The 26,203-nt window shown below is 44.9% G+C and overlaps 2 protein-coding genes across 2 annotated transcripts in view; one reads left to right on the plus strand and one right to left on the minus strand.

Moving 5' to 3' along the window:
* Positions 1-17,914, minus strand: part of LOC141146432 (kelch domain-containing protein 3-like) — a 177,504-nt gene extending 159,590 nt beyond the window's left edge. The window contains exon 1 of the mRNA XM_073632958.1: positions 17,820-17,914. Coding sequence (XP_073489059.1) covers positions 17,820-17,914 — 95 coding nt within the window. The remainder of the gene's footprint in view (positions 1-17,819) is intronic.
* A 409-nt stretch (positions 17,915-18,323) lies between these two features.
* LOC141146459 (hippocampus abundant transcript-like protein 1) overlaps positions 18,324-26,203 on the plus strand; it is a 136,238-nt gene continuing 128,358 nt past the window's right edge. The window contains exon 1 of the mRNA XM_073632960.1: positions 18,324-18,822. Coding sequence (XP_073489061.1) covers positions 18,745-18,822 — 78 coding nt within the window. The 5' untranslated portion in view covers positions 18,324-18,744. The remainder of the gene's footprint in view (positions 18,823-26,203) is intronic.

A 26,203-nucleotide genomic window follows, 5' to 3' on the forward strand; every position in this document is an offset into this window, starting at 1 on the left:
GTCTAAAACAACTATAGAGGAGTTAGAGCGCCCAATCACGGTAGAGGAGCTGGAAAGGGTAATAGCAACATTGCCATTAGGGAAAAGCCCAGGCCCAGACGGGTTGACTAATATATACTATAAAAAATTCCTTCCAGTATTAAGAGAACCACTGTGTAAATACTTCAATTCAATCAACGTATCTAACCCACTACCACCAGAAGCCTTTCTGGCGCATATAACAGTACTGCCAAAAGGAGGAAAAGATCCCCAGAATTGCGCAAACTACAGGCCTATTTCCCTTCTTAATTCGGACACTAAATTGTTAGCAAAGACCTTGGCTCTGAGGCTCCAGGGGCACATAGGGGGGATGATACATCTGGACCAGACTGGGTTCATGGAAGGGCGTGAGGCGAGAGATAACACTATTCGGGCGCTTAATGTCCTCCACTGAATGCAGTCGGGTCCAGATAGGGCCCCAAAGATCATTCTGTCAATGGATACCGAAAAGGCCTTTGACAGGGTGAATTGGGGCTTTATGAGAGAAATATTGAAGGGGATAGGCCTGGGGGAGCGGATGATGGGATGGATAATGTCGATGTATGTGGGCCCTAAGGCAAGAATTAAAGTAAACGGAACGTTGTCAGAAAGCTTTAGTATCTGAAATGGTACGAGACAAGGTTGCCCACTATCACCCTTAATATTTGCAATAACATTAGAGCCATTTTTACGTAAAATCAGAAATAACAGAGAGATAAGTGGGACACAAATAGGAAAGGTGGAACATAAGGTCGCAGCATATGCTGATGACCTACTCTTTTTTCTCTCGTCTCCCCAGACATCTTTAGCTGCACTCATGTTGGAGGTACAAAAGTTCGGCACCTTATCTAATTTTAAAATTTTAAAATCAATCTGGGAAAGTCAATTATCCTTCCTATTCATGTCCCAACGGGACTGGAGATGACGCTGCGACATACGTATGCATTTGTCTGGGAGAGAGAGTCCCTGACGTATTTGGGGGTACGTATTAGTGTTGATATGAAAAGACTATATGAAGTCAACTATGGCATATTATTGACGGAGATAGCGGAAGAGTTTAAAAAATGGAAAGGTCAATATCTAAGTTGGTTTGGGAGGATTAACGCCATAAAAATGAGTATACTTCCTAGATTAATTTATATGTTGTACACAATACCAATTAAGGTACCGGGATCCTTTTTCAGACAAATGCGTAGGATGTTTGTGACATTTGTATGGAACGATAAAAGACCCAGATTAGCCCACGACCTTCTGAGAAGAAGTAGGGCCGAGGGGGGATTGGGAATACCGGATATAGCCTTATATTATAAGGCCATGAGTCTAGTCTGGATTTTGAACTGGCGCCATGATACTCATAAAAAACTTTGGGTTCAAGTAGAAAATGCAATGGCAGGGAGGAATTTAGCAGGAGCACCTTGGATTCAGAGCCTATCAAGAGGGTTGTCTCAATGGGTGTCACCATTAACCCAGAACACATTGGAAGTTTGGGACAAGTTGAATAAGAATGGGGATTATGCCCCCTGGATATCCCCTCTGGCTCCTCTGGAGGGATTCACCTGGTTCCCCCCGGGGGAGGAGATGGGATATCTGGGGGCCTGGGGTGGAAGTGGAGATTCCACCTGTGGCAGGTTTGCTCCCGGACGGAGTTTTGTTATCTCTGACAGAGATGGTGTCTAGATATGGGACAGTGCATATGGCAGAGTGGAAATACAATCAAATAGTGAGTTTTTTTAATAAAAGCAAATCATCAATAAGACCTATGAACTCTCTCACCATATTTGAGAAACAATGTGTGCAGAGATCTAGTCCCAGGAACGTACTGTTGCAAATGTATAAAGGAATACTTAAAGGACAGGAAGGTACAACTCCATACTATATAAGGGAATGGGAGAAGGAATTGGGACAGGTACTGACTAACAATCAAATTAAAAGGATGATTACACTAACGCATTCCTCATCCATCAGCTCAAAGGTATAAGAGATGGCGTACAAGTTTTTGTCAAGATGGTATAGGACCCCAGTCAAATTGGCACAAATGTTTCCAACCATAAGTGATAGATTCTGGAGGGGATGTGGTCAGAAAGGCACATTTCTCCATCTGTGGTGGACATGCCCAGTAATTAAAAGATTCTGGGAGTCGGTGTCTCCATGGATCAAGAAATTGATGGTGGGACACCTGGAATTTCAACCACTACATTACTTGTTCCATGGGATGCCGGGCTCTAATAGAAAGTATCGGGAGGGCATAACACCTCACCTTTTAAACGCAGCGAAAAAAATTATACCGAAATTTTGGAAACAGATACAGGGTCCCTCAATATTAGATTGGAGAAAGGAAGTGAGCATAATAATGGAAGCGGAAAGATGGGTTCATATGGTAAAGGGCCAACAAAGGAAATTTGAAAAGAAATGGGCAGGCTGGAAGGAATGTTTAGTTGAGATGGAAAAAGAAAGACGGAGATGATTAAAATGAGAAGGAGGTGGAGGTACAGCCCTTGTAAATATGTAAAATAAAAGATACTGACCTATGGAAAAAAGAAAGGAATATTGGAATTAGCTCGCTGGCCCATTGTCTGGGGGAGGGTTTGGAGGGGGTGCGGTTGTGGTTTTCCTGTGTTTTTCCTTTCCCCCCTTTTCCTCTTCCTCTCCCCCTTTTTTTTTTTTTCTCTCTCGAGATAACATGATGGGTAAGGGTAATAACACTTATGCCCCGTACACACGGTCGGATTTTCCGATGGACAATGTCCGATCGGAGCGTGTTGTCGGAAATTCCGACCGTGTGTGGGCGCCATCGGACATTTTCCATCGGATTTTCCGACACACAAAGTTGGACAGCAGGAGATAAAATTTTCCGACAACAAAATCCGATCGCGTCAATTCCGACCGTGTGTGGCCTGTTCCGACGCACAAAGTGCCACGCATGCTCATAAGAAATTCCGACACGGGACAGCTCGTTCTGGTAAACGTAGCGTTCGGAATGGATACAGCACTTTCGTCACGCTGCAATGTTCAAAATGGTTTAATACAGCGCACTCTCTTCTTCTTTATAATGTGACAAGAATTAAGTAGTTTTGCTGCTCATATTCACACACACTTCTCACAAACTTATTTCGTTACTATTTATCGGGATTCCCTCAATATATTTTGATTTCTCACATCTGACAACAAAATTTTTTTTTTTTTGGACTTTAATGTAGATTCTTTTTTTGTGTTTCTCTTTTTTATTTTTATTTTTTTGGTGATTTTGATTTGTATTCCCGAAAATGTTTGTGTGTTTTTTGTGACAAGTTCCCACAACACCACTAATATGTTGTTCTATTTAATCTGTAGGAGATTGTTTGGTGTTGTTGTCCCTTGTTAATTTCACATTGTACTTTAGAAATGTACCTGAATCGTCACCAACAAACTGTCCTTTTTGGATGAAAACACACACAGGAGAGTAGAATTTACCCAAAAAAATTTTATTAAGGGCTCACAACTAAACAAAGAGGGAGGCAACGCTGGAGAAACTGCAGAAGTGGGCGAAGCCTTGGACCCCCGGGGCAGACATCAACTATTTAAAAGCAAAATTGGTGGCCTGAGGAGTCCATATCATAAGGGAGGGCAGTCTGGTCCAGAAGTCCCAGAGATCCGGAAAGCAGCAGATGACATCTGTGTCCCCAGGCTGTGGTCATACGAGAGACTACAGCTTCTGTCAGACCAGACTGAACCCAGGGCAATCACTCTCAGGTCTTCTTTCCACGCTTCCTTCCAGCCTTTTGCTGTGGTGGTGGAGTTGTGGCAGCAGGAGGAGGAGGAGGAGGAGGATCGTCGATCTCAATGACATCCGTCTTGTGTGTCAGTTCCCCACTCTCCCCCTTACGAAGGACTTTATAAATCAGGTCCTCGGAGATCTTGCGTTGACCCTCCTGCATGCCCTGCAATTTTGTGGCAGCCATGCAGGCAAAGGCCTCTTCAGGACTGGGGAAGGCTCGGAGGGACGCCGAAGCCTCCTGGATCAGCCTGTATGCTGAATCCTGCACAGGACTGGGAGTGGCCTTCCTGGCTCGTTTATATGGCAGGCGGAGGGGAGGGACCTGAGACTCAGTCAGGCTGCGACTTGTCCCTGGCTTCTCTTGGCTGACACTTAGCCCCGCCTCCTCCTGGCTGCCACTAATCCCCGCCTCCTCCTGACTGCCACATTCCACAACCTCCTCCTGGCTGAGGTCTTCCTGTGTATGAAAAAGGGACATAGTTTTAGTTTTTTATTCATCAATCACACACAATTTTCACCTCCTGACTGCTGCAAATTGAATGTTAACAAATATAACAGACTATCCTTCTGAGCCCAGCAGTTTTCATTCTTTTCCCAATTTTAGGTGCCCACTACTGTCTATTGATATGTAAAGCACTTTTTTAAATCAGCAATTAGTGATCAATAATAACATCTAATAAACATCATTTATTTATTGACCAGAAATCTGTCGAAGAATGCTATACCTGACTGCAGCTGGGCTCCTCCACTTCTTCCTGGCTGGAAGGCCCAGGTTGGACATCGGAAGCCTCAGCTGGGATGGAAGGAAGCGTGGAAGGAAGAGTGGATGGAAGAGTGGAGAGGGATTCCCTGACTTCAGTGTGGTCTGACAGAAATCGCAGTCTCTCATAGTACCACAGCCTGGGGACATAAATGTCATCTGCTGCAGCTTTGGACCTCTGGGAATCTGTGACCTTCTTGCGCTCCCTAAGATAAGTGCTCCTCAGGCCACCAATTTTAGCTTTCAAATAAGGGATGGTTGCTGTGGGGACCACCGGCTTCACCAACTCCAGCAGTTTCTCCAGCGCTGCCTGCCTCTTCTGTTTGTGATTATAGTGGGGATGTCTCACTTGCCACAGACAGGGCAGCTCCCTGTACTTGTCTATGAACAGGGGCAGGAAATTGTGGTCGTTGAACCCATCCATTTTCTCTGTAAGACACAACACAAGACAAAGCCTAATGTCAGGCCAAACTCCCCTAATCTTGTTACAATATAGGCTTCCATTTCGAAGCAGTATAGGCCCAAGTTTAGATCCTACCTTCGTTAGCCCGATCGGCGTCTCCGATGCTCCTTCCTCCGCTCACAGATCGTACGTAAGACGCGCGCGTTACGATTTATACACACTGCGCATGCGTATAACTCCGCCCGCCCCTGACGTTCTTTCTAGTCTATTCCCCGCCCCTTTTCGTTCGGCGCAGTGGAGGAAGAGCACATGGCGGATAGACAGCAGGATTGTGCTAATTGTAGCAACGAGGAGGAGGAGGAGGAGGAAAGGCCAGAGCCTGAAACGTCCCGATCCAGAAGGAGATTAAAGGACTCAAATATGTCCTTTTGGGAGATGTTGGAGATGGTGGACATCCTGAAGAAGGCCGACTATGATGGAAAGTATGGGCCTTACCCCAACCCCAATGTCCGAAAGGCCAAGATCATGGCGAAAGTGGTCAGGAGTCTGCACCGGAAATTCGGGGTACGACGATCGAAAGATCAGCTCAGGAAGCGGTGGTCGGACCTGAAATTACGAGTACATGAGCAGTACAGAAAGATCCAGAGAGTGCTGCAAAAAAGTAAGTAGTTGTGCTGTGTTCCTATTCTTTATGTTTATTACGTTCGTGCTGCTCCATGTGCTTTTAGGAACTGTTGTACAGTTTAAAATGGCAACTTTCATGTTCATGGGCACATTATTCGTTCGGATCACACATTGTTATTTCGGACGATAAAATACCATTGTTTAGGCCATATGCATTTGGCCACCATTTTGAGGCCCTATACTTGTCTTCAAAGAATTGGGTTGTGTAGATGGCTTTGTTACTAGAATGAAATGCAAACTAGATTCTGTGTACGGAGAGGACACTGAGCAGCTGTTTTCACATCTGGACACTGGAGCACTAGTGTGGGACACAAGAACACCATTTTTATTAGGGGGCCACACAGGTGCTCCAGTGTATACTATAGGGGGGGCTACATCTGTGAAGCTTTTACCAAACAGGTAAAGTATTGCAGCTTGACAAAGGACACTAAAAAAGCTACATCTTGGAACTCTGCTAAAATAGATAATTGTACCCCACTTCCAAGCAATGTTTCATCTTTATAGTTCTGCCATCAAATATCTGTGTGCTAATTATACCATTTTTGTTTTACATAGGGGAGAAAAGACTCGGAAGACACCCCTCATCCGAGGAGACCAGAGCTCCCCCCCCTCTGGAAGAAGGGGAAATCCCCCCAACACAAGATGAGCAGGAGGAAGAAGACGTGGTGGAACTAGTCACCACAACAGGTGAGTGTCTGTGACCACAGGCTCAGATAAGAGATGGATTGCGGCATTTTTTTGAAACCTAATTTATTTTGAGTTTCCTCTCTTTTTAGGTGATCGTGAGGTTGTGGATCCAGATCCTTTCACATCCGAAAGTGCCCAGATCCTGATCGGGGAGATCATGGGGTGTAATTTACAATTGGAAAACATCAAGCAAAACATCAATGATGTTATTCCAAAATATAAAAACATCATTGATGTTTTGGGGCGAGTTTAAAGCCCCTCCAAATCACTTTCTTCTTTTGTGTGCTACTATGGTGTCCTTTTATGAAAGTGCGGTAAAATACCGCTTTTCAGTTCTCAGGCATTCTCAGAGGAGATCGCTCTCCTCTGAGTGCCTGTTTATGAAAGTGTGTAGATCGCTTCTCATGTTGAGTTGAGGAGCGATCTACAAACGCCGGGAACTCCTGAGAATGGCTCCTCTCACTGTAATCTCGCGTGATATAGCGGGATTACAGTATGAGGAACCATAAAATACAAAAGTTTAACACAAATCAGCACACATTATTCCCCAACATATTAATAAAATAATAAAGTTAAATTCCCCCTACACAATATACATTAACCTAATTATAAAAAAAACATTGTTTTTATCAATATTTAAAGATCATACATGTCCCTATTTAAATGTGAATGGTGTATAGTAAATGAATGTAATGCACATATGTAATGCAGCTATACACCATTCATATAAATGCAAAATACATTTATAATCATTAAAAAAATAATTTTAATAAAGTATACAAGTATAAATATTTATTAATAAATTAAAGTAAAATATATTTCATTATAGATAAACATAAAAATTGATAAACTGGTGCGATGCGAGAACACTGCGAATCCACTGCGGGTTCCCGCATCGCACCGACTCGCATGTCAGTTCACACTGCCATATGCGAATCGCTGTGGAGCGTCAATACATTGTTAAGGACACCCCCAGATCAGCTTGCATATCGCACTGCGAACTGACAGTTCGGACATGAATCGGATCGCATATGTGTGAACACACATGCGATCCGATTCTGGTCCGAACAGAAAAAAGGGTCCTGTGCGTGTTTGCACCGAATGCGGTGCGATATCAGCCATACTATCTGTACAGCTGATATCGCACCGCACAGACATCGCATGTAATGTGAATGGCAGTGTGCTGCAAATAACATGCGATGCCTGTGCGATGTCCGGCATCGCACAAGTGTGAACTGGGCCTAAAAGTTAACACCCCCAAATCAGTTCGCATATCGCAGTGCGATCTGCAAACTCGGACAGTAATCGAATCGCATGGGTGTGAACACCCATGCAATCCGATTCTGCTGTGGACCAAAAAAAGGGTCCTGTAAGAGTTTGGTCCGAGGGCAATGCAAATTTAGCAATACTATCTGTATGGCTGAAATCGCATCGCACAGAGATCGGATGTGATTTTGCACTGCGGTGCGAATCACATCCGATCTCGGACACCGCAGCAGTGGGAACTGGCCCTAAATCATATTGCATTTGCACCAAAATGGTACAGGACCCTTTATTTGGTCCGCACTGGAATCGGATCGCATGGGTGTGAACACCCATGCGATCCGATTCCTGCACCATTACATAGTTCGCACTGCGATCTGTGAAATGATCTGGGGGTGTCATTAACTTTACATTGACACCCGCAGTGGTGCGCAGATGTCAATGTAGGTGCGATGTGAAAACCCGCACAGGAATCACGCTGGTTCACGCATCGCACAAGTGTGAACCCAGCCAGAGACGTGAACATCTAAAAAAAAAAAATATATATATATATATAGCTATATATAGATACATATATATATATATATGTATCTATATATAGCTATATATATATATATATATATAGATGTATATTTATATATATATAGATATATATATAGATATATATATATATATGTATGTATATATGTATATATATATATATATATATATACATACATACATACATACATATATATATATGTATATATGTATATATGTATATATATATATATATATATATATATATATATATATATATACACTATAAATTCCTATCCTGCTGGTTTTGGGGTGTGTAATGGTGGGGAAGGTGTGCTCTGACTGTTTGGTGAAAGAAAGAAGTCAAAAGACTTCTTTCTTTCTCCAGAATATCAGCCAGTTTCAGGCTTCTCACTCTGATTCTCCACTTCTGAAATGGTGAATCAGAAAGTGAGAATTCTGTCACAGATCGCCAGTGAGGTGTGGAGATCGCACCTTCATAAACTGGCCGTTTCTGTGAATTCTCACTGTGCTGAGATAATCAGCGGAGAACATGTTCTCCGCTGATTATCTCAGTTTCATAAACTGGTAAAGCGCTGAGATCAGCGGTGAGACTCGGGATCGCCGCTGATCTCAGTTTCATAAAAGGACACCAATGTGCGAAATGTTTTTGTGATTTTTCCCAAAGCCAAATTTGGAAGATGCACACAGTGTGTCAACATGTGCTATCTGCCATCATGGGAGATCAATGGACGTGTTTTGGGGGTGCAACCCCTTCCTCAATAATAAAGTAGCGGTGAGGAAGGGCTTTCTCCCCCAAAACACATCCCTTGATCCCCCGTGATGGCAGCTAGCACATGTTGACATTGGGAAATTTGTGTGCATCTTCCAAATTTGGCTTTTCCAGGGGTGATTTCTCCCCATCTGAACGCTATATCAAACACAGTTCCTAAATACTCATGTCTGATATTGCCTTCCAGTAATACCAAATGTGAACTTTGTAAGATCAAGATTTGTGTCTTTCTTGTTGGTTTTACACAGGTCTGTTTTCTATAAAATGCACATTTTGATTTTGGATAATGACACCACAAAAATTGTTATACAACAAACATGTTGGTTTGTCAGAAAAACCTTTGGTAAATGCACATGTGATTGTGCAGGTATTAAAAAGATTGCTCATCAAGAATGTGTGGATTATTGTGTCACGCTACAACACTTTTGGGGTGATGTAATTGTTGTTTTATGAGAAAATGGGGGTTATTTCCTAAGGGGAAATCCACTTTGCACTACAAGTGCAGTTTCAGTGCAGTTGCAAGTGCACTTGTAGTGAAAAGTGTCTTTGCATTTAGTAAATAACAGCCAACAGTGCTTTGTATAAGGTTACACAATCACGATATTTTCTGCACTCCACACATTTCTGTCAGGGTCAGCTCAAACAAACACAAGCAGTAAATGTCCACAAAGAAGAGCCTGGGGGGAGATGCCTGTCGAGAACTTGAGGTCCTGCAGGCTTCTCCCTGTGGCCAAATACCGCAAGGTAGCGACCAACCTCTGCTCCGGAGTGATGGCTTGCCTCATGCAGGTATCCTGCCTGCTAATATAAGGGGTCAGCAAAGCCAACAAACGGTGAAACACGGGGGCCGTCATCCTGAGAAAGTTCCTGAAATCATCAGGATTATTCTCACGGATCTCACGGAGCAAAAGCATATGAGAGAACTGGTGACGCTGAAGCAACCAATTCTTGGTCCATGAACTCCTCCCCACCCTGTTCATGGACTGGACTTGTGTCAAGGTCAGGACCCCAACACCAAGCCCCCGCACAGCACGAACTGTACGAGGAGCACGCATACGAAACATGGCTAGAAAACGGTCGGCTGCTCAGAACGAAGTAACAGAACGCACTGAAGAACAGCAAGGCCTGTGAAGAGCGACCTGAAAAACAGCAACGAGCAGGCAAGATCACACAGAAAACTCTGATACGAACTGACTGCACGCACTGAAGAGCAGATACAAACCCACAAGCACAAACTGAACAGCAGAAAACGATCTGAAAGCCACGAGTCTGAAAAAGCGCGAATCGTCTCTCACCAAACTTTTACTAACACGAGATTAGCAAAAGGAGCCCAAAGGGTGCCGCGCTTGGTTCTGAACTGGCCTTTTCTAGTCTCGTCGTACGTGGTGTACGTGACCGCGTGGTTGTCGATCGGAAATTCCGACAACTTTGTGCGACCGTGTGTAAGCAAAACAAGTTTGAGCCAACATCCGTCGGAAAAAATCCTAGGATTTTGTTGTCGGAATGTCCGAACAAAGTCCGACCGTGTGTACGGGGCATTATAGTTTGGCCTATGAGGGCCTTCTACACAAATTAAATAATTGATAAACACGGGTTTTGTTTTTTTTTAATATGACGGGTAAAGGGTAACAACACTTTTTATCCAATTATGTACACTTATGCACTTTTGTGTCCCCCCCCCCCTATTTTTTTTTTTTTCTTTTCTCCTCTCTCTCCTTCTCACGAAGGGTAAGAGGTCTTCTTGCACAAAGGGAGGAGGGGGAAGGAGTAACTACAGGATTACCAAGTGGTTTGGAAGGGAAGGGGGGGGGGAGGGATAAGATTTAAGCGAATGTGGTAGTAGAAGATGTAATGTAATAAGGGTTTGGGGTGAGTGATGAGGGTTTTTTTTTTTTTTTCTTTTCTTTTTGTTTGTAACAATGTATGAAGACTGTTGTATTGTAAAATGGAAAAAAAAATTTGATTATTAAAAAAAGGACATACCTGCAATTATTTGCAATTATTGTAATTATAAACGTTCCAGCTGAGGGTCTCTCAAAATGCGATGGCCATCTAACATCTTTTGAGACTCTGTGTAAGTGTGCCCTAGGACTGTGCCGTGCTGTACCCTATGCTAATACTCAACTAGTGTATGGTAGGGACAGAAACATTCACCGATGCAGAGACCAGGTTGGTCAGGACAGGAGGGACAATAATAGCGGGTGTCACACCTATAAACATGTTTTCTACAGACATGACATCTTCTTTGGGGTAATCTTTTGGTAGGGGTACCAGGGAGGACATCCGGAAAATGCCTCTCATGCAGCTGGCTCACTGCATTTGCATTGGGAAGTTGGGCCACAGCCCTCTCTGGAAACAGATAGGCTGTGATGATCTCTTCCTGGAATTTTAGGAAGGATCCAGTTCACCCTGACGCTTTGTATAGCACATAAACGTTCAGCAGAGCCAATTGAAATAAGTATACAGACACTTTTTTATACCAGCGTCTGGCCTTACGGGAGATTAAAAATGCTGCCATCATCTGGTCGTTGAAGTCTACCCCTCCCTCGTTAAGGTTGTATTCGTGGACACAGAGGGGCTTCACAACAACACTAGTCACCGTTGGAATTTCGATTAGGGTATCTGCGTGAATGGAGGACTGAACAAAAACATTCCGTGTGTTCCTCTACTTCACTGCAAGCAATTTATTACACTTCAAGCAGGTTCTCTCCCGCTGTCTAAGTCGGGATTCTACAAGCCGTTGGGGGAAGCTCCGGCGATTAGATTGCACGGTGCCACATGCGCCAATTCCAGAATCAAAAAGGTGACTAAAAAGTGTCACGCTTGTGTAATAATTGTCCATGTACAAGTGGTACCCTTTTTCCGAATAAGGGAGACACAAAGTCCAAAACAATCTTAGCACTGCTCCCTATGCAGTCTGGGCAGTCAGGGAGCTCCACGTGACTATCTTTGACTAGCTAAATGGACTAGAAGGCAAAGTCTTCTAGTCCATTTAGCCGATGGTTCCTTACCCTATTCCGGACCGTTACTCAGGAAAACAGATCCATCTTCACCATTACAGATTCTGGTCACCAAGAGTTCATCCGTTTGAGAAGAAAGATGGTACTCTCAGACCTTGTGTGGACTATAGAGATCTTAATAAGATCACCATTAAAAATCGTTATCCGCTCCTTCTTGTCCCAAAACTCTTCCAGAGATTCCGAACTGCTTGGATCTTTACTTAGCTGGATCTACGTGGAGCCTACAATCTTGTTCGAATTTGAGAGGGAGATGAGTGGATGACAGCTTTCAGATCACGGTTTGGTCATTTTGAATACCTTGTTATGCCATTTGGACTGTGCAACGCTCCAGCTACCTTCCAACACCTGGTAAACGACATCTTTCGAGAATTCCTTGACAACTTTGTCATCATCTATCTAGACGACATCCTCATTTTTTCTGCCACATTGGAACTCCACCGAACCCATGTAAAGAAAGTACTTGCAACTCTCAGGGAACACTGACTTTACGCCAAGGCAGAAAAGTGGGACTTTGAGAAAACAGTCATACAGTTTTTGGGACTTGTTATATCCACTGAAGGAATTGCAATGGACCCACAAAAAGTAAACGAAATTCTGGAATGGCCAGCCCCTGTAGACAAAAAAGGTGTTCGCTAATTTTTATTGGAGGTTCGTGAAGGGGTTTTCCACTACCATTTCGCTTATTACCCAGTTGACTCGCCAGCAGTTCCAGTTTCAGTGGTCTCAAGAGGAGCAAATAGCCTTTGATAAATTGAAAAATTTGTTCACCTCTGCTCCAATACTACAGCACCCTCATCCGGCCTTGCCCTATGTGTTGGAGGTAGATGCCTCGGAGATAGCTACAAGAGCAATCTTGTCCCAACGCCAAGGACCTAAGGCTCTTCTCCCCTCTGTCGCCTTTGCCTCTCGGAAGATGACTCCTCCAGGGAGGAATTATGATGTGGGCGACCGGGAATTATTGGCCATCAAATTCGCTTTGGAGGAATGGAGGTATTTGCTGGAGGTGGCTGCTCACCTGATCATGATTTTATAAGAACTTGGAGTACCCCAGAACAGCGAAACATCTAAGACCCCGACAAGCTTTTTCTCCAGGTTCATATTTCATATTTCTTACTGACCAGGCTCCAAGAATAGGAAAGCTGACGCCCTTTCCCAAATGTTTCCAGATATCCCTGAGACAACTGAGCCCAGTACCATTTTATCTGCACAAAACTTTTTTCTCATCCAACCTGATCTGAAGACAGCAATCAGACAAGCCTCCAACCAGTGCACTGAACCTGAAGTCTCCTCCCTGAAGAATCAAGATGGGTTGCTATGGTTTCAGGACAAGATTTTCATTCCTCAACAAGTGAGACTCCAAGTCTTAAGAACCTTCCATGACCACAAGCTTGCAGGTCATTTCGGGGTACAGAAAACATCGGACCTTATACAGCGCTCCTTTTTGTGGCCCAGTTGGAAGCAGGAATGTAAGAATTATGTCAGTTCCTGTACCATGTGCCAATGCAACAAAGGGTCCAATGCCAAATCCTGGGGTCTATTAGGTCCTTTGCCCATTCCAGAACAGCCCTGAAGGAAGATCTCTATGGACTTTATTGTTGACTTACCTCCTTCCGAGTGATTCACTACCATCCTGGTGGTAGTGGACCGCCTCTCAAAGATGGCACATTTTTTACCAATGGTTGGCACACCCCCTGCCTCAGACACAGCAAATATTTTTTATCAAAGAGATCGTTAGATTGCATGGGGTTTCCGACAACACTGTTTCCGACAGAGGAGTACAATTTACTTCCAGGTTTTGGAGAGATCTTTGCAAATCTTTGGCAATAGAAGTATCTCTTTCATCAGCATACCATCCACAGAGCAATGGCCAGACAGAAAGGACAAATCAAACCTTGAAGCAATGTGCAGTGTATTTGTACCTGTTCGCAGGTCCCTTCTTCCATGTGCAGAGTTTGCCTTTAATAATTCCTTGCATACTGCCACCAATGAATCCCCCTTTTGGGCAAATTATGGGTTCCATCCCTCCTTTTTAACCAATTCCATACCAGAAGCTTCAGTACCTGCGGTCCAGGATCGGATAAACTTCATCCAGACCAATTACCAGCAACTCCGCAAAGCCATGCAACAGGCCCAAGAAAATTATAAAAAATACCACGACAAAAAAAGAAGGGACAACCCTGTTTTCAAAGAAGGAGATGAAGTATGGCTGTCTGCTGTAAATCTTAAAATATCCTGCCCATCACGGCAATTAGGACCACAATTCATTGGGCCTTTCAAGATCAAGAAAATGATAAATCCGGTGGCCTTTGAATTATCACTACCTGCCTATTACAAGTGTCACCCAGTTTTTCATGTCTCGCTACTAAAACTCGTGATCCCAAGTCCCATTCCCAGGAGAGAAGAACTACCAGTTCTGGTAGAAGGCGAGGTGGAGTTTGAATTGAAATCCATTATGGACTGCAGAAAAAGAGGGAGGAAAGTACAATACCTCATCAAATGGAAGGGGTATCCATCAGAAGATAATTCCTGGGAGCCCTCTAGCAATGTGCATGCTCCACGTCTTATACAAGCCTTCCACAACAGACATCCAAGAAAGATGGCTAGTTTGGGCATCCGGAGGCTGCCTCTTGGGGGGGGCACTGTCAGAGAAATAGTGTTCAGAGAATAGGCCGTAGAAGAAATGGGCATCATAGACGCAACATGTGATAGATGGTTCCCCCTATTGGCCTATAAAAGGCTACCTCTGTCTGACCCAAGTTACTGGATTGTCTTCAGCTCTTCCCTGTGTTATACTTTCAAGTGATTCCTGTTGTGACCTCGGCTTGCCTCCTGACCTGCTCTGATCTCCTCTCCAGTGTTTGACCCCCGGCTTGGCTCACCGACTTTGCTATACTTGCACCTGCCTGATTACCAGTGTTTGACCCCCGGCTTGGTTCACGGACTTGCTATACTTGCATCTGCCTCATTACCAGTGTATGACCCCTGGCTTGGCTCTCTGACTTGCTATATTTGCACCTGCCTGATTACCAGTGTTTGACCCCCCAGCTTGGCTTATCACTTACCTGTGATTGACCCTCAGCTGGCCTCACCACAGCCTCCAATCTGCTCTCTTGTGTTATACCCTCAGCCAGGGTTTTACTAGTGTCCGGATTACTCCTTGTCGTCTTCTCAAGCAAGGTCTCCAAGTGATGATCAGCTCAAGCCTTCTCAACCTGCTGACAACCCATGCTTCTTTGAGCCCTATACCTTCTGTACAACCTTCAGGGGTATACTGCACTTAACCACATGGGGAGTTCTCTCAGCATCTTGGCCTCGGAAAAGGTACCTGACATTGTGCTAGCCACCGCACCAGCTTGAACTGCACTTATGGGACTCGCCACGTCACCAAGTGATACTGCAGTGCTGGTTTGTCTATGACCAGGATGTACTAGACCACAGGTGCTTGCTAGTTCACCAGAAAGTTAAGTGGCACTAATACTGGCTCTCTGCTCCACATGAGAACCCTGCGGTTGTTGCACCTCAGCAACAGAAGAACGGGGTCGGGTACGCCTGACCTTAGCAGGGACCACTACTCGGTCATCAGAGCTATCTGTCAGGGCGCCACTGCTCTCTACGGGTTCGTACACTGAGCCTGAATCTGACAGTGAGGCTACCCCTTCGCTCTCATCTGTCATGCTCAGCAACGTTTAGGCCTCCACTAGTGTACCTCTGTTTGGACATTTTGGCCACTAAATTTATAGGTACAGCTAGTGCGACTCACAGGTAAAAGAGCAACTGGTTGTCAGCGACTGCTTAAATTGCTACAAAAAAATGAAATGTTAGTGCTAGCAGGGATCAGGTGTGACTCTGCTAATGCTGCAGTTTTGTGTGATGTGTTTTGTAAGTGACAGTGATCTATTGATACTGCACTTGGGTGGGCTGGGCTGGGCGGAGGGGCTAGCAGGTACTGGCAGGTGTCTGGGCTAATCCTGTTAACGCCACATTTTTAGGAACACTATACTACTGGGGACGCTAGTATAGATCTGATCAGATCAAAGATATTGAGCCGTTCAAACACTATACTAGTAAGGGAGGTGTATGGTTTATGCGTATGTTTGCGCTACTGGCAATCAAAGGGTTAAAATCTGATGCTGTCTGGGATTGAAGCTAACTGACACTTACACCTAACTGACGCTAACTAGCTAACCCGTGATATTAATACAGTGATCAGAAAAAAGATCTGTACACTATACTAATGCCACAGTGACAGGGAGTAAAAAGGTTAACTGGGGGTTATCAAGGGGTTAAACCTTTTATTAGGAACTATATGGCGGGTACCTTAAACCTACCTGGGACTACCGCTAACTGCCCTAATGCTGTTTAGAGTCACAAGTGACACGAAAACGGTGATCAGAAAAGAGATCTGTACACTATACTAATGCCACTGTGACAGGGGGTGAAAGAGTTGACTGGGAGGTGATCAAGGGGTTAAAACCTTTATTAGGGCATACATGGGGGTACCCTAAACCTGCCTGGACCTACTACTAACTGCCCTAATGCAGGCATTCCAAGTCTCCCTCGAAGTGCGAAAGTCTCCTGCATTTCTGCTGCGGCTCCCAGACACCCACAAGCGCCTCCTGAAATCCCGGGAATGATCGGTGCGGCGGGAGGGACAGCTGTGAACACTGATCTTCCTGTATAGCTTTTTCAGGTGACAGCCGCTTCTCCTTCTCTCCCTCCCTCAGCTGTTGGCTAAAAAGCTATACAGGGAAATCACTGTTCACAGCTGTCCCTCTTGCCGCACCGATCATTCCCAGCTGCTCCCTGAGTGCTCCTCCTCTGGCCACTCCCCTGGCCCCCTGTCCTTCTCCGGCCCCCCTCTGTGTCCTTCTTCGCCCCCCCTGTTCTCCTCGGGTCCCCCTCCGTATACTTCTCTGCCCCCCTGTTCTTTCCGGCCCCCCTCCGTGTCCTTCTCCGCCCCCCCTCGTCCCCTGCATCCGGCTTCCCACCTCTCCTCTCCTGCTGGCTGCTGGGGAGATCTGTCAGGATGAAGAGCGGATGAAGTGTCCAGTAAATATATAATTCACTGGTCCCTTCCTTTTCTGAATGGGACATAGAGAGCGTTCACTACCGATCAAACCTGTGTACCTGTGTCCTTTGATAACAGATCATAGTAAACTGTGTGTTACTATGCTTCAGTTTATGAATGGACAGGAGCCTCTGTTTCCTGTCCATTCATCTTCAATGCTGAGAAAGGAACTGGGAAATCTGTTTTGCTGTCTCAAAAGGGAGATATCAGGGGTCTGTTTAGACCCCTGATATCTCACCAAAGCCCACCAACAGGGCTGATAAAAACAAAAAATGCAAAAAATATAAACAAATTAAATTGTAAAAGAAAAACAAAAAACAACTGACACCACTCCCCCCTGCCCTACCAACAAACTTCATTACCCTATATCTTCTATAGGCGAAACTTCGAAAGCCCCCTATCAGTCATCGGATTAGTGCTACGGAGGAGATCTGGTGCTAGAATTATTGCTCTTACTCCGGCATGCACGGCGATATGTAACATGTGTATCCAGGGCTTTGCTTTGTTAAATTGACGCAGTGCCGAATCACAAAAAATGGCCTGGTCAGAAAGGGGGTAAATCCCTCTGGGGCTGAAGTGGTTAAAGACCATATAACCTACGTTTCATGCGTTTTTGATGCAGAAAAAAACACTGGACTGCATGTGGTGTGAACTGGCCCTTATTGAGTTTTACCAAAGAAAACAAAAATGTGCTACTTTTTTGTGTAAAAATGCAACGCAATGCAAAGCAAATACACCCAAAAACAAATGCAATGCGTGTAAAATGCACACCAACACATTACAAAAAGCACATTGGCAACACACATGCCTTAATGGATACAATTATGATGTGAATGAGCCCTAATACAACCTGTGGTGCTTTGGTTCTAACTGGCCCAGCCCAGAGACCATGCAGATCAGTGGCAGTTGAGAAGTGATCAGAGGCTGTGGAATATTTGCAGCCATGGAAGGTCACCACTAGAAGGCGCTGCGTACTTTCTGCAGCCAGGTGCTTTGTTTTGGTGTGACGGGCTCCCCCTGTTGTTCACAGTGCGCGCAGCAGCCGTCCGGTGACGCGTCGTGTTTAGGACTCAACATCTAAACAGTCAGACGGAGTTCTACCTACTGTATTTCACTATATAAACTCAGTTTACTGTTAAAAAAAATAAGTGTAAAATGCAAAACTCCGGTGGGTGTAACAAGATGTCCGCTTCCCCCCTTCTCACTGTATCCTTACTGTGTAGAAAGATGGCGGCGACGGAACGTCACTTCCGGTACACATTCTGACGGGTCGCCGAATCTGACGAAACACCGGCAAGTGTCGGGCAGTCTGGGCGGTGTGGAGAGTGACGCGTATCCGGTGAGTGGTGGGAGTACGCAGTCGTTCCTGGAGAAGAGAAGCCGGAGGCCGCACTTTGCCGGTCAGTGAGTGTGTTAGCAGGCAGGTCCAGCCGGACCGGACTTGGAGTCTGGATCCCTCAAGGGACAAGAGAAGTCCGGGAGAGGGCACCGGAGCTGAGCGGCCCGAGCCTCCCTCCGGACCGGAGTGTATAGCGCCTGCCCAGTACCCTATCCTGCTGGAAGCCGCACAGCTCCCCCTAATAGAGGCCGACTACTGCAGCCTGTACCCGCTCTCCCTGCACCCGGCTCCCGCAGACAACAGCGCCCTCCTGGTGGCCACCATAGAGCTCAGCAGGCCGCCAGCCCTGGACACCGCCGAGCCCCTGGCACTGCCAGCCCCCATCATAGTCACCAGAGCCTCGGTGGGGTCAGCTGGGCACGATGAAGAGGGCAAGATGAGCCAAGACAAGAAGAAGAGGAGCGCCAACCGGATTATGTTTGTCAAGAAGATCCTGATGAAAGATGGGGGCACGGTGAGTTGTGGAGCCTTCATTACAAGGGGGACCTACCTCCCCCTCGGACTGCCCTTCTCTTGGGTCGTATGCACGCCTATATGTCGCTGAAGCTGGCCAAAATGACACCGCATGCATTGTTTTGTTTTTTAATGGCACCCCAAACACATTGGGCAAATTAAAAAGACATGCTAAGGTGCGTGAGCTACTGTGGAGTGACAGGAAGTCCATTCAAGTCAATGGGCTGTCACACCTAAAACGCACGTTGATGTGAACGTAGCCTTGTGGTTCGGACACACAGATTTCACAGGCTGCTGATCTGTCTAGGGGAAATTGACGCAGATTTTCCGTGTCCATGGAGTCGCAGGTGCTGCAGACAGCTCGCCGTACAAGGGAATGGCTGTAAGCGGCCGTACTCATCACCCACACATGAGCGTCCAACTTATTTCCCAAACCCCTGATTATGTCCGACGCACACTTGTGTGGGTAAATGCAGACACAAAGCAGCATCTGCGTTTATAAGAGTACAGCTATTCCCCTGTATGAAAGGCAGTAAGTATTCACTTGGAGATTTCTATGCCTAGTAGTAGGGATGCACTGATACCCCTTCTTCTTCCTTTTTTTTTTTTTTTTTTTTTTTTTATTATTTTTATTTATTGACTAATACTGATATTTTTGGTCAAGCACTCACCAATACTGAGTAGCGCTTTGCGGTGCGATTTGTGTCCATACATAGTGAATGAGGAATGTCACCTGCACACAATGGGGTTCATTTACTAAAGCTGGAGAGTGGAAAGTCAGTCTCACTTCTGCATAGAAACCAATCAGCTTCTAACCTCAGCTTGTTCAATTGAGCTTTGGCAATAAAACCTGGAAGCTCATTGGTTTCTATGCAGAAGTGAGCCTGATTTTGCACTTTCCAGCTTTAGTAAAAAAGAAAAAAAATTGTCTTCAAAAATGGGTCCGTAGCTTTATTCAGCTATTACACCATTACAACAATCAGCATCACAAGGCATGCGATCGCTGAATAAAGCTTTGGACCCATTTTTTTTTTTTTTTTTAAGAGACCCATGGTGTGCTTGGTGACATTCCCCATTCTGCTTGCTCACGGTTCCAGCTGGTGGTCACTTCAGCACTTAGACATATAGTCACTTTTACAGGAACATGTACGTTGGCATACAAAAGGAATGCGCACAAATTACACTGCAAAGAATGGCATGCGATTTGATGCGGTGCATTTCCTGTCTGAATCGCATGCCGTTTCCCCACTGCTCCTGTGTGCACGCTTCTCATAGTGACTTCAGCCTGGCTTCACATAGAAACAATGTGTGAAACCGCATGCGATTCAGGCAGGAATCACACCGCATTCCTGTTCAAATCACATGCAATTCTATGCAGTGCGATTTGTGGCAATTCATTTTGTATGGGCTCAAATTGCACCACAAAGTATCGGTTTCCATAACAGGAGCATTTTCACGAGCACTCTGAAAATACTTGGTATCGGTACGCTATTGATGCATCCCTATCTAGTAGAATTTCCAGGCGCTCTTCTGCGGTGCAGTGTACAGCCTGCCTTATAAGTGAATGGCTGGGGGAGATTAAAGCCTGATACACACGGTAAGTTTTTTTCCTTCAGCTTTTGAGGAAGTGTCTCTGTACTAAGTATGCAATGTTGGTACAGCAATCTGCCCACTGTACTTGCACATATTGGCTGAGAGTGCTGAGCAGATGCCGATCCACTGCTGGTGTTCCAGCATGCTTGTTCAACAGAAGCTAGTTGTGAAATCGGCTTTTGTCAAACAAAGACCTGTACACACAGGCTAAATGTTGGCTGGGGTATTTAATGTACCGGCTAATTTTGGTCGATATTTGGCCTGTGTGTATGGGGCTTTACTAAAACTGGTGCAGCAGTGCATAGTAACCAATCAGCTTGTAGGTTTTGGGCTCCTTTCACACTAGCTGACTTCAAAGTTGTGCGATTTCCAGTGCAACTTTGGAGTCCCACTTTGATAAGACTTTTACACTCTCTGGCGTTGAAGTCAAATCAAAGTAGTGCAGGAACCTTTTCCGTAGTTGCAGCAACTTCAGCAGTATCAATTGGAACGGCTCTCATAGACATACATAGCATTCCACATGACCTGCGACTTGGGGTTGCACAAGTGTGAAAGGAGCCTGAATTGAACAAGCTGAAGTTAGAAACTGATTACTATACAGAATTGCACCAGATTCTGTGTGCTTCATTTTTAGTAAATCTTCCCAAATATGTATAGGTTTGGCATATACATCGGACAAGCATTTGCAGGTAAAGAGCACAGCCGAGTGCAGCTATTCACTTGTATGGCAGGCTGTACACTGCACTGTCAGCTCCCTGGGCATGGGAAAGTGGCAAGAACTTATTCTAAGTTTATAAAATGCCTGTAAAATATTTATGCCTGTTAATATTTAAATGCCTGCACCCTCATAGCTTTAGGACCCTTGCACAGCAGATGTGTTGGGCAGTTCTGCTCAATGCATAGACAGCATAAAAAGCCCTGTTCGCTGGTATTTCACACCACTGCGCTGGAAAAAGGAACGGCATGAGGAAGTTTTTTTTCAGCACAGCATGGTCCAATGCAAGCCACCACATCACACTATTCTGCAGCTGATAGAATTAATTTAAATGTCACTTTGGGGTAGATTTACTAAGGCCCCTTTCACACTGCCGCGATTTTGCTGCGATTTCAGGGAATTCCTGTGTAAACTTGAGATCTGTTGATCTCAACTCGCATCAAAGTCAGACCAAAGTAGTACATGGACTACTTTCAAGTCAGTGCGACTTGAAGTTGCACAGATATGAATGTTATCATTGGGAATCATGGGGTATGACTTGTCATGCAACCCTGATGTCGAAAGTTGCAGGAAAAGTCACAAAAGTATAAAAGGGGCCTTAAGCTAGTGCACTCAGGATCTGTAGCCAATCGGCTTCTATCTTCAGCTTGTTCAATTAAAGCGGAGTTCCACCACTGAAAAAAAAATACTGTAGCTGCTGACTTTTATTATATGGACACTTACCTGTCCAGGGAGCCCGTGATGTTGGCACCCATAGCTGATCTCCGGATCGACTCACGGGTGCTGCCGCTGCTGCCATTCTTGGTAAGGGAACCAGTCAGTGAAGACTTTTGGCTTCACTTCTGGTTCCCTACTGCACATGCACGAGTCGCGCTGTGGGTTCTGCTGTCTTCTGGGACCTGTGTGTCTCCCAGAAGACAGCGGGGAGGAGGAGGCGGACATGGCTCTTTTGCCGGAAGTGGGAGAAAATACCTGGGTAAGACAGGTATCTCCCCCCTGATAGGTGCCAAATATGACACTGGAGGGGGGAAGGAATCCGATCAGCAGAAGTTCAGTTTCTGGGTGGAACTCTGCTTTAAGCTTTGACAGAAAAACCTGGCAGCTGAACGATTTCAATGCAGAAGTGAGCCTAATTTTGCACTCTCCAACTTTAGTAAATAAACCCCCGTGTGACATTCAATAAAGTTCTAAATTAAAAAAAAAAGTGATTTTAATATTTGCTGCCTTCACATTGCACACCAGTGGCACTTCTATATTGCATGCTGCTGGTGTTAACGAGCCCACAATTTACCCCACTTTCCCCCTCGCACCCATTAGTTAATAAACCCCATTGTGATCTACTACAGTGCAGATGTGCTGGGGTGCCATTTCAAATGAATGGCACCCAAGTGAACTAGCGCATATATTGTGCTACTGCAGCGCAAAACTGTGAAGTGGACCTTATACTAATTTGTCCACGTTTGAGTTGGATCTATGCTGTACGTCCAACTGGAGACCACATAGCCACTGCTGCAGCCGTTCTTCCAGTCCCTTCTGGCAGGCATTGAGAGTCTCATTTATTCCTATGGAAAGCTTGTTTATAATGTTATACAAAAATAGGTGGCCTCTGCACAAGGGTGAACTGACTACAGTGCCAGTTGGTGGTTGTGCAGCTCCTCAGTGGGCAGAGCATGGATGTCCAAGGAGCATGGACTGGTGAGTGCTGGTCACACACATGGAATTTCAGATGGTTTCTAATGAATCAGCTGACATTCGAGCAGTGGGTGGCCCTGTTGGCACCCTACTGCCTAGTATCCTTCAATCTCAAAAACAAAGGAGACGTGTGGATAATTCTCGGCTGACCAGTAACTGCATTTAATCAGCTAAAGTCACTGTTGGGCAGCACTCACTGTATTCAGACAGCTGTCAGCACTGACTGTCAGAATAAAATAGCCTCAGCAGCAGATTTATCCATCCACTTTATTTTGCATGGTTGGTGTAATCTTGTGCAGCTTACAGGCTGAACGCAAAAAATCTAAGAGTATGACCAGCTCTGTTTCTCCAGTGCTAACTTGGGCTCCGGACTGTGGAGGGGGCAGGAGGTGCTGGCTCAGGATCTTAGTGACGTGCTGAGAGGCCGAGCCAGCTGCTGCTCCAGGCATCTGGGTGGATCCTAACATTAAATTCAAAATCTCCCCAGAGTCTGGATCAGCTGAGTGACGTCAGCCAACAGTGAACTTTAGCTTGCTGTTGGAGGAAATATGGGTCACAGGAGTGGAGAACTAAGTGCAATTCTTTGATCCCCATCACAACTCCCAGGAGAAGTATGGCCAATAGAGCTTTGGTTTTTTGTGTTGCAGAAATAAAAAAAAAAAAATCTTTTATTTCATGTGTAAGTAACTTTGCAAGGCATTGTTCCAGATTCAAGCACGGTGTGCTGCATTTTAACTCACTGCACTACACAGCATACCAGCATTGTGGTGTGAACGGGACACATAGAAAATGATTATTGCCCTAGCAGTGACCTTGGTTTATCCAGTGAAGAAAAGGCAGGTACTGCAACCAGTCCTTAACCACTTCAGCCCCGGAACGTTTTACCCCCTTCCTGACCAGAGCACTTTTTACAATTTGGCACTGCGTCGCTTTAACTAGTAATTGTGCTGTCATGCAGTGCTGTACCCAAACAAAATTTGCGTCCTTTTTTCCCACAAATAGAGCTTTCTTTTGGTGGTATTTGATCACCTCTGTGGTTTTTATTTTTTGTGCTATACACAAAAAAAGAGTGTCAATTTTGAAAAACAATATTTCTTTACTTTTTGCTATAATAAATATCCCCAAAAATGTTTTTAAAGAACAAATTTCTTCATCAGTTTAGGCCAATATATATTCTTCTACGTATTTTTGGTAAAAAAAAAAAAATCGCAATAAACGTATGATGTTGGTTTGCACAAAAGGTATAGCGTCTACAAACTATTTACTAGTAATGGCAGTGATCTGCGATTTTTAGTGGTATTGCAACAGATCAGACACACAACATATTTTTGGGACCATTGACATTTATACAGTGATCAGTGCTATAAAAATGTACTGATTACTGTGTAAATGTCACTGGTAGGGAAGGGGTTAACACTAGGGGGTGATCAAGGGGTTAAATGTGTATTCCCTCAGTGTGTTCAAATCCCCGTGCTGGCGCACGCATACCCTCTGGCGGCTCTTAAAGGAACCCCGTATATATACAAGGTTTTGCGCAGTGATGCCATTGTGCCGCAGTATATTTACGCGAGTCGGTCGGGAACCGGTTAAAGGAGAAGTAAAGGTGTTTTTTTTTTTTTTTTTTCCTTTCAGTTTCATACGTGCCTAGGTGGATGCAGCATCGGTCCCCCGGCCCTCTACACTGAGAACCGAGTGATCTAACATCGCTGATGGCTCGGTTCTCACAGCTCCCCGAGCAGAGAGCTGCTGCCTGTCAATCAGCAGATCTCCGCTCTGTTCCTCCACGCTCATTGGAGCGCTGGGCTGTGGAGGGGCAGGGAGCTGCCATCTCAGGCTCTCAGCCTGAGTCCAGGCACCTGGTGGATCCAGACTTTATTGTCGGGATGACACGGTGCCTGGACTGACATCTGTGACATAAGCAGAGAGTGGACTTCAATGCTTTTCGGCCGCTAGTGGGGTGCTTTTAACCCCCGAAAAAGGGGTTAAATGTGCCCAAAAAGCGCCACTGCTGAACCTCTTTGCAGGCACTTCGGCAGCGGTGCCCATTCATTTTAATGGGCAGGGGTGGTGGAGGAGCATTGTATACACCACCCCAAAGATGCTGCTTGCAGGGCTCTCACACTGAGGCTGCAAGGGAGGCCTTTTTCAGGCTTTTTACAGGCGCCCTGAAAAACGCCTCCAGTGTGAAAGGGGTCTTAATGTTATACCTTCATTAAATGTAACCATATTGCTACACTTAGAGGCGCCTCTCTTCTCTTTTATACTCTGTAGCTCCTGCTGGATTTTGCTTCTAATCCCCTTGTGAAGGCTTTCATTTGTGGATGGACATTTAATAATTACACAGCCTGGTCACATTACTATATTTTTTTTATATGGACTATAAACTGAAGGACTTCTGAATAAATGGGTGTTGCCTTTTTTTCTTATGGGTAAATTCGCTTTGATGCTTTGGATTACAAGCATGTTTCCGTAATGAATTATGCTTGCAATCCAAGGTTTTACTGTATATGTATTACTTTGTTATCTTAATAGCAAAATTATTGTCAGATATACTGGTCCATAGCAGAAATGTTAAAATTGCTCTAGTCTATAGGTGAAGCTAAACTGGTTAAATTGAGTTATAACTGTACAGATGTGAGCAGAGTAAGGAGGGGGTAGAATAATGTGAATTCTGCTCTGCCGTATATTCTTCGATGAGCTTTTTACTTACAAAAGACCAGCATAGAAGTCCACTGGCTGCCTGCCTAGAGCATAATACAAACTCAACAGTTACTGTACCTGCATCCACTGATGAGCCAGCACATCACATATTGGCAGCACACATTAATTATACTCCTCGCACTCTGCAGTCGTACAATTCACTTTCAACACAACCTTTTTATCAGAAGCTTGAATGATCCACAAGGCCTGTTTTCATTTCTCTTTCAGGGTATAGTAATCAGAAGCATTCCAGTGGCATTTGCTATCTCAGTGAGAAATTAAGCACTGCCTTGAAGAGTTGGACATTCTTTGTTCTAATGTCCGTCATGCCTTGGAGGAAGGGAGTACTTGCTGTATATGAAATTAAGCTGATTTAATACTCTCCAACATCCTTTCTTAATCATTTTACCCCAGTGAAACCCTTAAAATATTTGTCACATCTGGGAAAACGCCTTCAAAAACAATTATACATACAGTTTGCTGTTCATTAGTGTGATCTCTAACTTGTACAACATTTAAACATTTATAAGGTAAATAATATGGCATGCCCAGCATATTTACTATCCTGCACAGACCAATTTTACACCCCTGATCTGTACAATTATGTTTTGAAGTAATCATCTTAAAGTGATGTTAAAAGTGCATTTTATATATTCTCTTCTTGGGTACCCTGCTGGTGCTC

The sequence above is a fragment of the Aquarana catesbeiana genome, linkage group LG01, assembly GCF_042186555.1.
Source record: "Aquarana catesbeiana isolate 2022-GZ linkage group LG01, ASM4218655v1, whole genome shotgun sequence".
Taxonomy (NCBI): domain Eukaryota; kingdom Metazoa; phylum Chordata; class Amphibia; order Anura; family Ranidae; genus Aquarana; species Aquarana catesbeiana.